Genomic DNA, 12,857 nt, shown 5'->3' on the forward strand with positions numbered 1-12,857 from the left:
AGGGATGGCTGGACCTGGAGGGGAAAACGTTTGGACATGAAGTTTAGCCACATGCAGACATCTAATCTACTACTGAAGTGCAATACAAGAACAGGAAACGATTGTTGTTGACCACCATCAGCATCTCAGGGCCCAAACCTATCCCCCGCTGGTCCATAGCATGCAGTGCTATTGCTAGAGGTGCACACTGCATGCTATGGTGGGAATCCTAGGAGAGGTAAATAATTTTTTTTTTCCTCCCCATAGGCCTCTTGGTCTCTAGTGGGAATTCTCAGACTTTCTTTAGTCCCTTATTTGATGTAAATCTGATGAGAGGGATCGGGTAAGGACTGGGTAACAAGGGATAGGACCTTGATGCGCACTAGTGCCCCCAACTCCCACCCTTGAACTACTTTTGACCCACTCTGGTCCCCCAAACTACCCATTCTCCTTTTCAAATTGTTCCCATCACTTACGTACATGTTCCAGTGGAGAACAAGGGAGTCTCTATGGACCATTTGCACAGGCCTATCTGGCCTGCAAAATGACAGAGCAACAGAGACAGAGCTGATTTCATTGTTCCATGCCTTATGGTGGTGGATCATAAGATCTAAGGCCCAGATAGGACTGGGCCACGAGTGAAGTAGGTGTCGGCAGAAGACTGTGTGACCACCTGTGGAACATCACTTTTTGTCTGGTTTGTTGGGTCCACAAAATGGGAGATGTTGTGAACAAAAATAGCATTGGATGACCAGCAGCCCAATCCTGAGCTGCCCGGAGCTCCGGGACACAGCAGCTCCACGAAGGACTACCGTGGGAGGCTCCTCGGGAGAAGGGGATGTTTGTCCCCTTCCCCTTAGTAAGGGAAGCAGCCCCACAATGGGGCTACTCACTTTAGCAGCGACCTTTTGGTTGCCGCTAAAGGCGCTCGTGGAGGGCAAGCAGCCCTGTCCAAGCGCCTTTGATCCTGCAGAGCTCAGCTCCACAGACCAGCCTCTCCCCCTCCTCTGACATGCCTCCCCCACGCCCCTGGCCACGCCCCATCTCCTGTTCCGCAGCCTGGCGGTCAGAAAGACCGCCGAGCCGCAGAACCCGGGAGCCCACTGCGCGCTGACTCAGCACCAGCCAGAGCTGGGCTACCTCCTGTGGGAGACCAGCAGTAAGTCCCGCAAACGTGCCTTACGGCACATTTGCAACTGTGGTCCGCAGCGCGGAGCCGCAGCGTGGACCACAGGATGGGGGTCTAAGGGCATAATCCTAAGCAACTTTCTAGCACCAAGGTAAGGGCAGGGCCTAGGAGAGGGGGGTAAAGGGGGTAATTTGTACCTGGGCCCAGGGTCAAAAAGGAGGCCCAGAAACCAAAAGAGGTGGCCCAGAAATTTCCTGGGATCTCACATTTTCCTATCTACTCAGACTTGTTGCCCACACGGGATGCTGGTTACACTACCACGAGCGCACAGGTGCAGCTACTAGCAAGCCATATATGCTGGGCTGAGGAATGCATACATGAGACTCCTTAACACAGTGTCAAATCTCGGAGGAAACTGGCCTGCTACTGTTGCGAGCTGCGTTGTGCTCAAGCCGCTCCAGAACGGCTCCGCTCTGCTGCTGGAGCTCCGCCAACGGCTTGGCACACAGAAAGCTGCACAGCAGTTGTCGTTCCTGTGCCTCAAGGTTGGAGCGCCCTCACCCCCGGCGACAAAGAAGACTCAAAGGCAGAAGTTCTCTACCACACTCCTCCTTTACTATGTACAGATATTTACAGTCCAGATAGTACAAATGGTACACGATTCTCTGTTCCAACTAACGTAGCCTCCGGCTCACAATGCTCTGCTTCTCCCACACATTTGCTTGCCACTGCTGGACGTTTATACTTCCTACATCCAATCAGAGCGTTGGTAATACTGCACAGTCATGCTGGCTGTGCAGTTGCTGCCACACACATACACACACTCACATGTGGTCACCTGATGCATGTCACCCGATATTGCATCAGCATGAGGCTCCCAGGATGCTGTGCTGTCCTGGTATGGCCAAGGCTTCAGGCCTGTTACTATGCAGCCAGCAAATTACTTGTCAGCTTGTGGATCATCCTGTGACACCTACAGTAGCTCTTTGGCTTGTGGATCTGCTTACCATGAAGGAATGTATAGGAGCTCAGGGACACAGCTGCTGCAGAAGTCAGATTGGTCCACACAGGACACTTTCTATTCTAGTGTGAGCCTAAATATGATGATGCTAATTTTCTGCATGGTTTTCTATATTTAAAATATTTTAGGGAGACTTAGGTGTGTGTTTGGTTTTCCTTATTACTGTCGATTCCACATGGGTGGGTAGTTCTGGACTCCTCTTCCAGCTGTCTCCATCCTCCCATCCTGTTTCACCCCTCCATGCCCCAGTTCTGCTTACCCATTACCGCCCTCCCCCGCTCTGTTTCACCCCTCTGCCTTTGCAAAGGGGCCCAAAAGAAACTTGTACCCCCTGATAAAATTCCTCTCAGAGACCCTGGGTAAGGGCAATGCAGGTCCAAGGTAAGAGAACAAACATTGCCTTACCTTGAAGAGGCCTCCATGACTGCCACCCAACTGCAGGATGCAGTACATGTCCCATTGACACAGCTGTGTCAGTGCTGGAAAAACTATTGCAAAATTCTTTTTGCTCCTTAGTAAGTCAACTTCTAGGTAGATTCTTCTGTTTCTGCAATAAATGTTTTGGATGATGGAATACAGTTTTGTACTATCTCAGTCAGGACGATTTATGTAAACATGTGCTAATAACCTGGCAATTCATCCACCCAAACACCCTTCCATCTGGAAAGGAACAAGACAATATGGAGGATATAGGTCTAACAGTGGCTGTTAGTCCTGATGGTTTAGGCAACTTCCATCTTTACAAGCAAGTGGGGGGGGGGATGTTAGCTATCTTCACATGTCTAAAGGACTGCCACACATAAGAAGGTGAGGAATACAGCCTATGAGTTGAAACTACAGGGGAATAGATTAAAGTTAAAAATGAGGAGGAATGTCCTATTAGATCTGCCCAGCACTGGACCAGTCCAGCCTGAATGACATAGTTTCATTTAAAAAAAATATCATATTCTTCAAATGATGAAACTGCAAGTGAGATCAAAATCTGCCCTTGCACACTCAGAAGCCAAAGCTTATATCACATGAAACCTTTTGGGAAAACCACATATTGAAGTTGGTTCCATGTTCGCTCCCTTAAATAAAATAAAATATATTACATAGGTCTGATGACAGATGGTTCTGATGTTTCAGTCACATTGCATTCACTGCAAGGTACCTGGTTGAATCTTCAGTCAACATGTAAAACCAGCATCACTTAAGTTACAGTTTACTACAGACATTATAGAATCGAAACACATCTAGAAGTGATTGAGCATATAATTATGCAGAGAAGAGAAGATAAAATGGTAGATTAAATGGTTCAGTCAAATGGTAAGGGACAGAGAAAGAGAGGGATCGTGCATGAGGAAACAGAAAAGTGAGGGCCCATATAACAGGGGAAACAGACAGCTACTTACTCAAGTGGAACCCTGTAAGTAGATACGTAAAGATCACATCTGGTTTTATGTTTCAGCCCTCAGTCCAAAAATTTGTTCTCTCTGTAATGATAGAGAGAACACATAACTCCCAGCCCAATCCTAACCCATGCTGGAACAAGCATTTGCACCTGTCCAGAGAGCACTCAGGATTGCGCTCTAAGTAGATTTTCTCCCATGCACATCCTGCTACCCTAGTTTGCCCCTTACTTCTCTCCCCATCTTCTCTTGCCTGCTTCACCATCAACCCAGGGTGCATGTGAAGATATATCAAACACTGGGAACAACACTTTCAAAATGATTAAGATTGGTGGTCATTCACACATGTCACTCACGCATGCTTTGTTTAGCTTGACCCTCCGTTAGATAGCTTTGTTGTTAGCCAGAACAAATCTGCCTCCAGGGTTGTTAATTGCCTGAGGTCACACTGCCTGGATGAAGGGAGATGTAGAAGATGTAGAAGATAAATATTACTGCATAAGAAAGTTAAATAATAAGAAAAAAGAAAGATAAGTGGTCACTGGCTGGATCCTAACTCCCCTTCCTTCGAAAGACTAGTACTCCCTTTGTAAGACTCTACCACTGGGGTCACAGAAGCATTAGGTCAACAATGGATTATCATGACTAGCATCCAATATAAAATGTAGTGACAGAATCCAGAAATCCTGACTCCCAATCTTTCCTTCCACTATCAGCACAAACGTAAGGATTGTTATACTGGATCAGGCCAGCTGGTCTAGCATTCTGTTTCCAATAGTGGATGGCTGGATATCACCAAAAGCTCACCTACAGAGTTGAAGATCTCCAGGTCTCTTCCAAAATCCAATTCTCTTTCTAGAGCCAAGGGATAGGAGAGAAGCAATTCCAGACCAGCTCTTGTCCAGCGGCTCAGGCTGTTCCTCGTCTAGGCAGGGCTACAGGTAAAAACCATAGACTATACTTTGGAAAATTAAGAAGTGACAATGAGTACTCTTTGCTGCTTGCAGCGGTGAAAACTCCAGCAATCGAACAAGGGAATGAACCTTCTCTACACTAAACCAACAAACACACTGTCAATATTTCAGTGGTTTGTGGTTATGTCTTGAGGGGGAAGAGAAAGGGATCACAAAGGCAAGTCCCAGAGCAGATGCCTTGCCAAAGGAAATAATTGCTGAGCCATAGATGTAGAACTCAGTACGCACGAGTCCCCTGTGCCCTCTCCTTTACACGGTAAATGTGAATATGTGAACAGATACCAGGGACAATACCTGATGAGATCACAACAACGCTAAACAACGCTAACAACCATAAACTCACAGTAATGCTGTGTCACGTGGAAGTACAATGGACCATTTGTTTGTATGCTCACAATACCACATTTCTGGGATTTTGTATAAGGATGTGTGCCCAAAGAAAAGGTTTCTCGAAGCATGTGAGCATTGCTGGGAAGAAAGGGAGAGCCTTGTAGGAAGCTTCTTTTTATTTATAAGATTTGATAAATGCTCAGAGTAAGGCAGAAGCACGCATCATGTCAATCATAAATCTTGCAAAGCAAATACACATATTTATATCTTTATCACAAAATATGCAGACCCCTTTTCTGTTTAATACAAACACAAGGTAGAGGACAACAGTACATAAAGAACAACTGTACACAGTAAATTATATGTACACACCGCCCCAATGGGACTACACGGATCTGCACTACCTCAAGCAGTAGCGCAAATTCAAGCAATCTGGGACTGCCCTGGGCTGCTCGGGAATAGGGTTAGGATCCAACATAACTGCCGGATCCTGGCCCCACCTCCCGCTCCCTGCCCGTTCGCCCCCGGGAACACCTGCCCCGCCCCAAAACGTCTCCTCCCTGCCCTCCCCACCCACCCACCCCGATCCCTGTGTTGGTGAAGCTCAGCTGATGTTTTATTGCACTTTCACAACAGCCTCTGAGCTGACGCAAGGGACATGTGCTGGCCCAAGACCCGGTTTGGATCAGGCCCTGAGGTAGTTGACAGTTTTCACCTGACTTTCTACTTTCCTCCCCTCTCCCAACCTTTTACACTGTGACTTTGGTATGCAGAAATCTCACCTTTCTCCCCAGCAACCTGTGTAGTGCTTCTCTCACCTTATCATTCCTCAAGCAATAGATCAGAGGGTTGAGGAAAGGTGTGATGGCCGTGTAGAACAGAGTTACTGCCTTTGTGACCCCTGACTGACTCTCTCCACCTGGACTTAAGTACATCCCTGCCACTGAGCCATAGAAAAGTGTCACCACCATCAGATGGAAAGATATGGTGGAGAAGGCCTTTCTCCAACTTCCTTTGCCAGAAGTTTTCATCAGAGTGATAATCACAGTGCCATAGGAGAGCACCACAAAGGACACATTGACCAAAACAAGTGCATTCATGAACATCTGACAGACAAATGGAGCATTTCCTAGTGGAGGGCAAGCCAGAGACAGAATTGGCCCAGGATCACACAGATAATGATCAATGATATTAGGACCACAGAAGGACAACATGGACATCAAAACTACTGGAAGAAGGAACCACAGGAAGCCAAGGACCCAACAAAAACCCACTAGAGCATGGCAAGAGTTTGTTGTCATTATTTGTGGGTAGTGCAGTGGGTGGCAAATGGCCAAGTACCGATCCAAAGCCATGGATGAAAGAAAGAAACATTCAGTGCTGCCCAGTGAAAAAAAGATGTAGAACTGGAGGAAGCAGGCATGGAAGGAGATGATCCCAGTACTTGTTGCCAAGTCGAAAAGCATGCGGGGCACAGTGGCGGACACATAGCACATCTCCAGCCAGGAAAAATTGCCCAAGAGTATATACATGGGAAGTTTGCCCAGCTGGGGGTCTAGAAGCACCAGTGCGATGATGGTGATGTTCTCAGTCAAAGTGAGTATGTAGAAAATAGTGGAAAAGGCAAGAATCAGATGACGATTCAGCTCTGTGACTCCAAAGCCCAGCAAAATGAATTCCTGGACTGTGGTCCTATTGGCCATCTCCATCTGAAATCAGATAATGATAATTAAGATCATCACACACTGCATTCATGATCAATCATTGGCCTGTTTGCCTCTCTGCTTCCATGGAATGATGAAGCCTAAGGAGGTGCCGTCTTTTGGAAGGCACGTGAGCAGTCACCCATCCCTCTTGTCTGAGGTTATGTGTGCTCATTCCTCAGAAAAAGCTGGTGTGGGATCTATGAAACTTGTTGAAAGCATGGCAGGGCTCTAGTACTTTGTCTTACTGCAGTTCCAGACTGCTGAAACAGAGACGCCTGCGTTGGCTCAGTCATGTCGTGAGAATGGATGATGGCCGGATCCCAAAGGATCTCCTCTATGGAGAACTCGTGCAGGGAAAGCGCCCTACAGGTAGACCACAGCTGCAATACAAGGACATCTGCAAGAGGGATCTGAAGGCCTTAGGAGTGGACCTCAACAGGTGGGAAACCCTGGCCTCTGAGCGGCCCGCTTGGAGGCAGGCTGTGCAGCATGGCCTTTCCGAGTTTGAAGAGACACTTGGCTAACAGTCTGAGGCAAAGAGGCAAAGAAGGAAGGCCCATAGCCAGGGAGACAGACCAGGGACAGGCTGCACTTGCTCCCAGTGTGGAAGGGATTGTCACTCCCGAATCGACCTTTTCAGCCACACTAGACGCTGTTCCAGAACCACCATTCAGAGCGCGATACCATAGTCTTTCGAGACTGAAGGTTGCCTACATATACAGTTCCAGACTAATTTGAGTTCTCCCCCCCCCATACCCACACACACTGCACTGTTTATACAAGTAAAAACTTCCAATTGTTCTCAATGGAACTTTGTCAAAATAGCATGTATCTCCTGACATTTTCCTCCCGTTGGTGAATGCACTTGCATGTGGTGCTGGGTGCATGACAGTAGTTGATGGAGCCAGGTAACACTCATGGCACGTGAATCTGTCTGACGGCAAGAGGCCGTGTGTCCCACATGGAAAGGCAGACCAAAACTTTCATCAGAGCAATCACCACCCTGCCCACAGTTGATTGGCTTAAGAGAAGCCTTCTTTCCATTTCTTCTGGGGAAATTCCATGACCAGCTACACATTGCTTGCATAGTAAATGTGCACCTTCCAAGAAAAGCCGCATGGGGGAGCTGTCTGATTTGGAGCAAACAATGTCATTAGTGACACAAAACCAAGTCTTTTCCCTGACTATATCTTGCCTGAGATCAGGCATACTTGTCCTCAGCAAGAAACCATTCCAGAAAATATTATCTATGCAATTCATACACAACTTTGAAAGGTAGACCAGGATTACCCATCATGTACGGATGGGGGCAGCATCATCAATAAAGGTTTTCCCTACAGCTGCCCAATATGGCTGAGCTGAGATGTGCACCAAGGCTTCCCACCTCATTGCTCAAGCTGTGCTACTCCAAAATGAGGGTTGGATTAGAGACTAGTGTTCTGCTGTGCTGTCAGATGAAACCTCCCTTGTGCCTCCCTTTGCAAAGTCATCCAGGTTTTCTCAGAGGTTTGAGCAGACATGGAGGCACAAAATAGGGGTGATTCAATGCATCTGCTTTACTTGTGCAACAGGGAAACACTCCCATATCCTGGGCTCTCCACTTCCCGAAGCGGCTAGAGGTCCTTTGGGGAGCATGGCCTGGTTTAGTTTTGTTTGGCTGAAAAAGCTCTGCAGACTCATCTAAAGCAACTTTTACACATATATTTTCAAACAGGCAAGCACAGGAGACTAGAGACAAGTATGGTCCCATAAACAGCCTGCAACATCTTCCCACAGACAGCATCTGAGCTGCTCTGCTCCATTTTTAGGTCATTTGCTCAGATATTTCTTCTAGGTGGATTTTCTCTTACAAAGTGCACCCAACTGTTCATGGCAAGGTCATGCCCAGTGAACTAACTGTGCATAACAGAGTAAGGATTGTGTGTTCGGTGGGGAATTAATGTTTAAAATTCTTTATGTACGGGACCCCAAAGGAGCAAAGGGAAGATCGCCCTGGCCCTGCCACTACTGACCAAGGAATCAATACCTGGGGAGCATGGCTGTTACCTGGCCTGTGGATACAGAAGTCAAGCTCAAAAGTGACTGGGAGTGTGTGTTTCCTTCATCCCACCATGACCTTCATCACATCACTGCCAGTTTCTCTTTATCTTTTCCATGGGGTACTGTCGGTGTGTACTAGCAAAGGCTTTGCAGTATTTAATATTTACAAATAAAATGTAATATTTAGCGCTTTTATTTGTTGGGCAGCGCAATCCTAACTTGCACTGGAACCAGCAGGCCGGCAGGACTGTGCTGTATTCAACACAAGTTTCAGGCTGGCTGAGGCTTGGCCCAAAGTAACGGAAAAAAATTCCCCTTACACCAGGGAGAACAACAGCAGCCCCAGTGGGGCTACTTGGATCTGCACCACCTGAAAAGGTGGTGCAGTTCCAAGCAGAAGCCAACAGCCTGGAGCTGTTCTGCACTGCCCAGGAAAGGGATTAGAATCCGGCATAACTGCCAGATCCTGGCCCCATCTCCTACTCCCCGCCTGCCCACTCATGGGCCTGCCTGCTTCCCTCCCTCACCCACCCTGAACCGTCTCCTCCCTGCCTCCTCCCCACTCCCCCGGTAGACCCCAGCGCCAGCCAAGCTCAGCCAGTGCAGACTTATCTTCCATTGGCACGGGGTAAGCTGGATGCAGCCTCCATGGCCCGGTGTACCACCGGCCCAGCTGACTCCTAGGATGGCGCAAACGTGTTTCCTGCATGTTTGCGACCCTCTCGGGCCAGTGCAAGGGACTTGCGCCAGCCTAGCGGGTAGTTAGGATTGTGCCCTTAGCAATATTTTGTAACAGGGTCCTGTCTAGGTCCTTGACTTTTCTGTGGATAGATCACTCAATCAGGAGGTGCTAACCAAACCTGCTGCCTTGATCTCAGGAGATACATTGAAACAGAGATTAGCCCCATCTCTATTTTTGTCCTCAACTGTGGCAATGAGGAGCAAGAAGGCAGGTTCAAATAGCTTTAAAAAAAGGGACATTAGGTTTTCTGTAAATAAATTTAAAGGGCACATTTACGGAGAACTCTGGTGGGATTCAGAGATGAGGGGTATATGCTGAAGTTAAGGATTTCTGTCTTCTCCACCCTCCAAGCATAATTTTAAAATGATAGCTCCACATTTCCCATCTATTCACATCCCTCCCTTTATACTCCCCAACCAAGTCTCCCTTCCCTTTCTAATAGTTCTCCTTTATGTACCTCAGTAGGAGTCAAAGTGTTGAAACAACCAGCAGAAAGCTCATAACAGCTGCAGCTGTACTTGAGGGGAAGGATGCTGATCTTTTTGCCTTGCAGGGATGTTCACCTGCACTTCTGATGGAGTGAAAGAGGGCCATACTGTGGACTAGTAGACTGGTCTGCAGACCAGAGCTTCAGTGGAACTGGTAGGTTCTGGGCTGCAGTTTTAATCACTGATTGCAATGAACCTGGAGGGGAAAAAAAATCTCCAAATTGCAAAACTGTTACCATTGTAACGACATCTCCTGGGATAAAAGATGCCATCATCTCATTCCCACCACACTTTAATCTGTGTTTTGTGCTTCCCAGATGCTGCTTCTGTCAAACATCTTCTGAATGTTCAGAACAAAGTAAATCACCTAAGACCAGAGCCCAGGAGAGAGAAGTCATATGTAGGGGATTGACTGTTGAACTTGACCCAAGAGATTCCATTTTCAAATGATTAGGCGTGGGAAAGTGGAGACAAGGATGGTCCCATAAGCCCAGCATCCTCAGCTTCTGCTCATTACAAACAGAAGAAGGGCAGGGGGGGACTTTCCCTGCCTATTTTGTGTTTTGTGAGTACCAAACAGGTTCAGAGAAGCTATTTCGAACTTCAGCAGCCTCCCCCCAATTCTTCCTTCAGCAGCTGCTGTGTGATCCTCTTGGAAGGCACAATCCAAACTGTGCCTTGAGCTGGCACAAGTGGGCTGGGCCAACGCAGGGACGCTTGCCGGCCTGCGGAGGCTGAATCCAGCCTCCATGCTGACTTGACACGGGAGGCTCGCGTCGGCCGAGCTTGGCCGATGCAAGGGTCTGGGCAGGGCTGGGAGGAGGGGGGGAGCAGGCAGGATGGAGGTGTTCCAAGACAGGTGGAGGGAGGGCAGAGGGAGGTCCAGGGGGAAGACAGGAAGTGGGAGGCGGGCCTGGGACCCGGCAGATATGCTGTATCCTAGGCCCCGTTCCTGAGCAGCCCCCATTCCATGCAGCCGCTCCACTTTCCTCAGACTTTTGTTACTTCATTGGAAGGAAGGATGCCCACCTACATATGCCCGATGGATGGATGTTATTTTGCCCTTATCAGTATTTGAGCGAATGGCATATCGGCATCCATTACGCATGGATATATCTGAGGATATCTGGAGGCTATTCAATATAATAACGTAAGCCGCATGAAATGCGTTGATATGCAGATTAACTTTGGTCATGTATATATATTTTTTTCTTCATTTTTTTCTTTTTTTGGTATGTAATTAATAATTATGTATCCATGTGATTCTCTTTTTTTTTTTGTTCACGTAATAAAAAGTAAAGAATAAAAAATAATAAAAAATAAAAATAAATACTATGCTTTATAAATACCAGATAGGAAGAAGGAAAAGTCTTGAATGTAATTAGCTACTTCAAAGGCCATGTTGATTTTTGCCTTTAAAATATTGAAAAGGGGAAGAAGATATCTTGCAGGTCAAGGGAAGTGTCTGACTGTATGTGAAACCTCCTATGTATTGTGGGGCAGAGTACATAGCAAAAGTTCTCAAGCCAGAATACAATACCTCCCTCTTATATTCTGGCCTATAAAACTAGATTTTATGCCTGTGTCTAGCAGCTGTGAGAAAGGCTTCAAACGCTGAAAATTCAGGTCACATCAGATTCCCAGCATTCCCTCTTCCCATGATGAATATAGAGAAGTTTCAGTGCAAATCCAGTGCAAAATGGCAACTACTTTTTTTCCCCACTCACCTAGTGTTATAACCCCAACTCTAAAACCCCTCTAAAACTCTAAAACCCCAATTAACTCAAGTAGTCTCTTCTGTGATATTTATTATTATTATTATTATTATTATTATTATTATTATTATTATTATAGACTGCTCTTCAACAGAAAAAGTTCACAAAGTGGTTTACAGAGTTAAATAAATAAATAATTCTCTGTCCAAAAAGGGCTCACATTCTAAAAAGATGCAGACAGTCACTCTGATGAGACGAGGAGGGACAATTCCTCTCCTACAAATTAGAAGACCACATTAAAAAGAGTCCAGTTAACATGGTGATGTTTTTGCTGTTTGACATTTTTGGACTGAGGAGGCATGTCATGCTTCTGTTTCTATTACACTTTAATACTCCCCTTTTACCAGGAGCTCAAGATGCGTACATCATTTCCCCTCCTCATTTTATCCTGATAGCCACCCAGTGATAGAAGTTCAGCTGAGAGATTTTGACTGAGCAAGCTCATTCATTAATACAGTCCAAACCCAACCAACTTTCCAGCAACAATGTAGCTGCAATTCAGCTCCAAGGTAAGGGAACAAATGTTCTGTACCTTGTGGAGACCTTCATGACAGTCTCCCTACCACAGAATGCTGTACAGGTCCAGTTGGCATTGTTCCACGAGTGCTGGAAAGTTGGTTAGGATTGGGTCGTAAGTTTCATGACTGAATAGGAACTGAAGCCTGGGTCTGCCTGGTCCTGACTCTAGACTCCAATTGCTACACTGTGTGCTTGTCACTGGACTTTATGATGTCATACTGTGGGGTTGTGGTGAGGATTTGTATTTATATTGGCAACCTTCAGTCTCGAAAGACTATGGTATCGCGCTCTGAAAGGTGGTTCTGGCACAGCGTCTAGTGTGGTTGAAAAGGCCAATCCGGGAGTGACAATCCCTTCCACACCGGGAGCAAGTGCAGTCTGTCCCTGGTCTGTCTCCCTGGCTATGGGCCTTCCTTCTTTGCCTCTTAGCCTCAGACTGTTGGCAAAGTGTCTCTTCAAACTGGGAAAGGCCATGCTGCACAGCCTGCCTCCAAGCGGGCCGCTCAGAGGCCAGGGTTTCCCACTTGTTGAGGTCCATCCCTAAGGCCTTCAGATCCCTCTTGCAGATGTCCTTGTATCGCAGCTGTGGTCTACCTGTAGGGCGCTTTCCTTGCACGAGTTCTCCATAGAGGAGATCCTTTGGGATCCGGCCATCATCCATTCTCACGACATGACCAAGCCAACGCAGGCGTCTCTGTTTCAGCAGTGAATACATGCTAGGGATTCCAGCACGTTCCAGGACTGTGTTGTTTGGAACTTTGTC

The 12,857-nt window shown here is 47.0% G+C and overlaps 1 protein-coding gene across 1 annotated transcript; it reads right to left on the reverse strand.

Annotated features, from left to right (window-relative positions):
* Window positions 1–5,573: 5,573 nt before the first annotated feature.
* On the reverse strand, window positions 5,574–6,542 carry LOC136654244 (olfactory receptor 11G2-like). The gene has a single exon (XM_066631188.1). It carries the CDS (start codon window positions 6,531–6,533, stop codon window positions 5,574–5,576), a length of 960 nt encoding a protein of 319 aa, XP_066487285.1. The 5' UTR covers window positions 6,534–6,542.
* Window positions 6,543–12,857: the final 6,315 nt, after the last annotated feature.

Source organism: Tiliqua scincoides, chromosome 5 (assembly GCF_035046505.1).
Source record: "Tiliqua scincoides isolate rTilSci1 chromosome 5, rTilSci1.hap2, whole genome shotgun sequence".
In the NCBI taxonomy this organism is placed as follows: Eukaryota; Metazoa; Chordata; class Lepidosauria; order Squamata; family Scincidae; genus Tiliqua; species Tiliqua scincoides.

Excerpts from the sequence above, each read along its gene's own strand:
- LOC136654244 (XM_066631188.1), bottom strand. The coding sequence starts at position 6,533 with ATGGAGATGGCCAATAGGACCACAGTCCAGGAATTCATTTTGCTGGGC.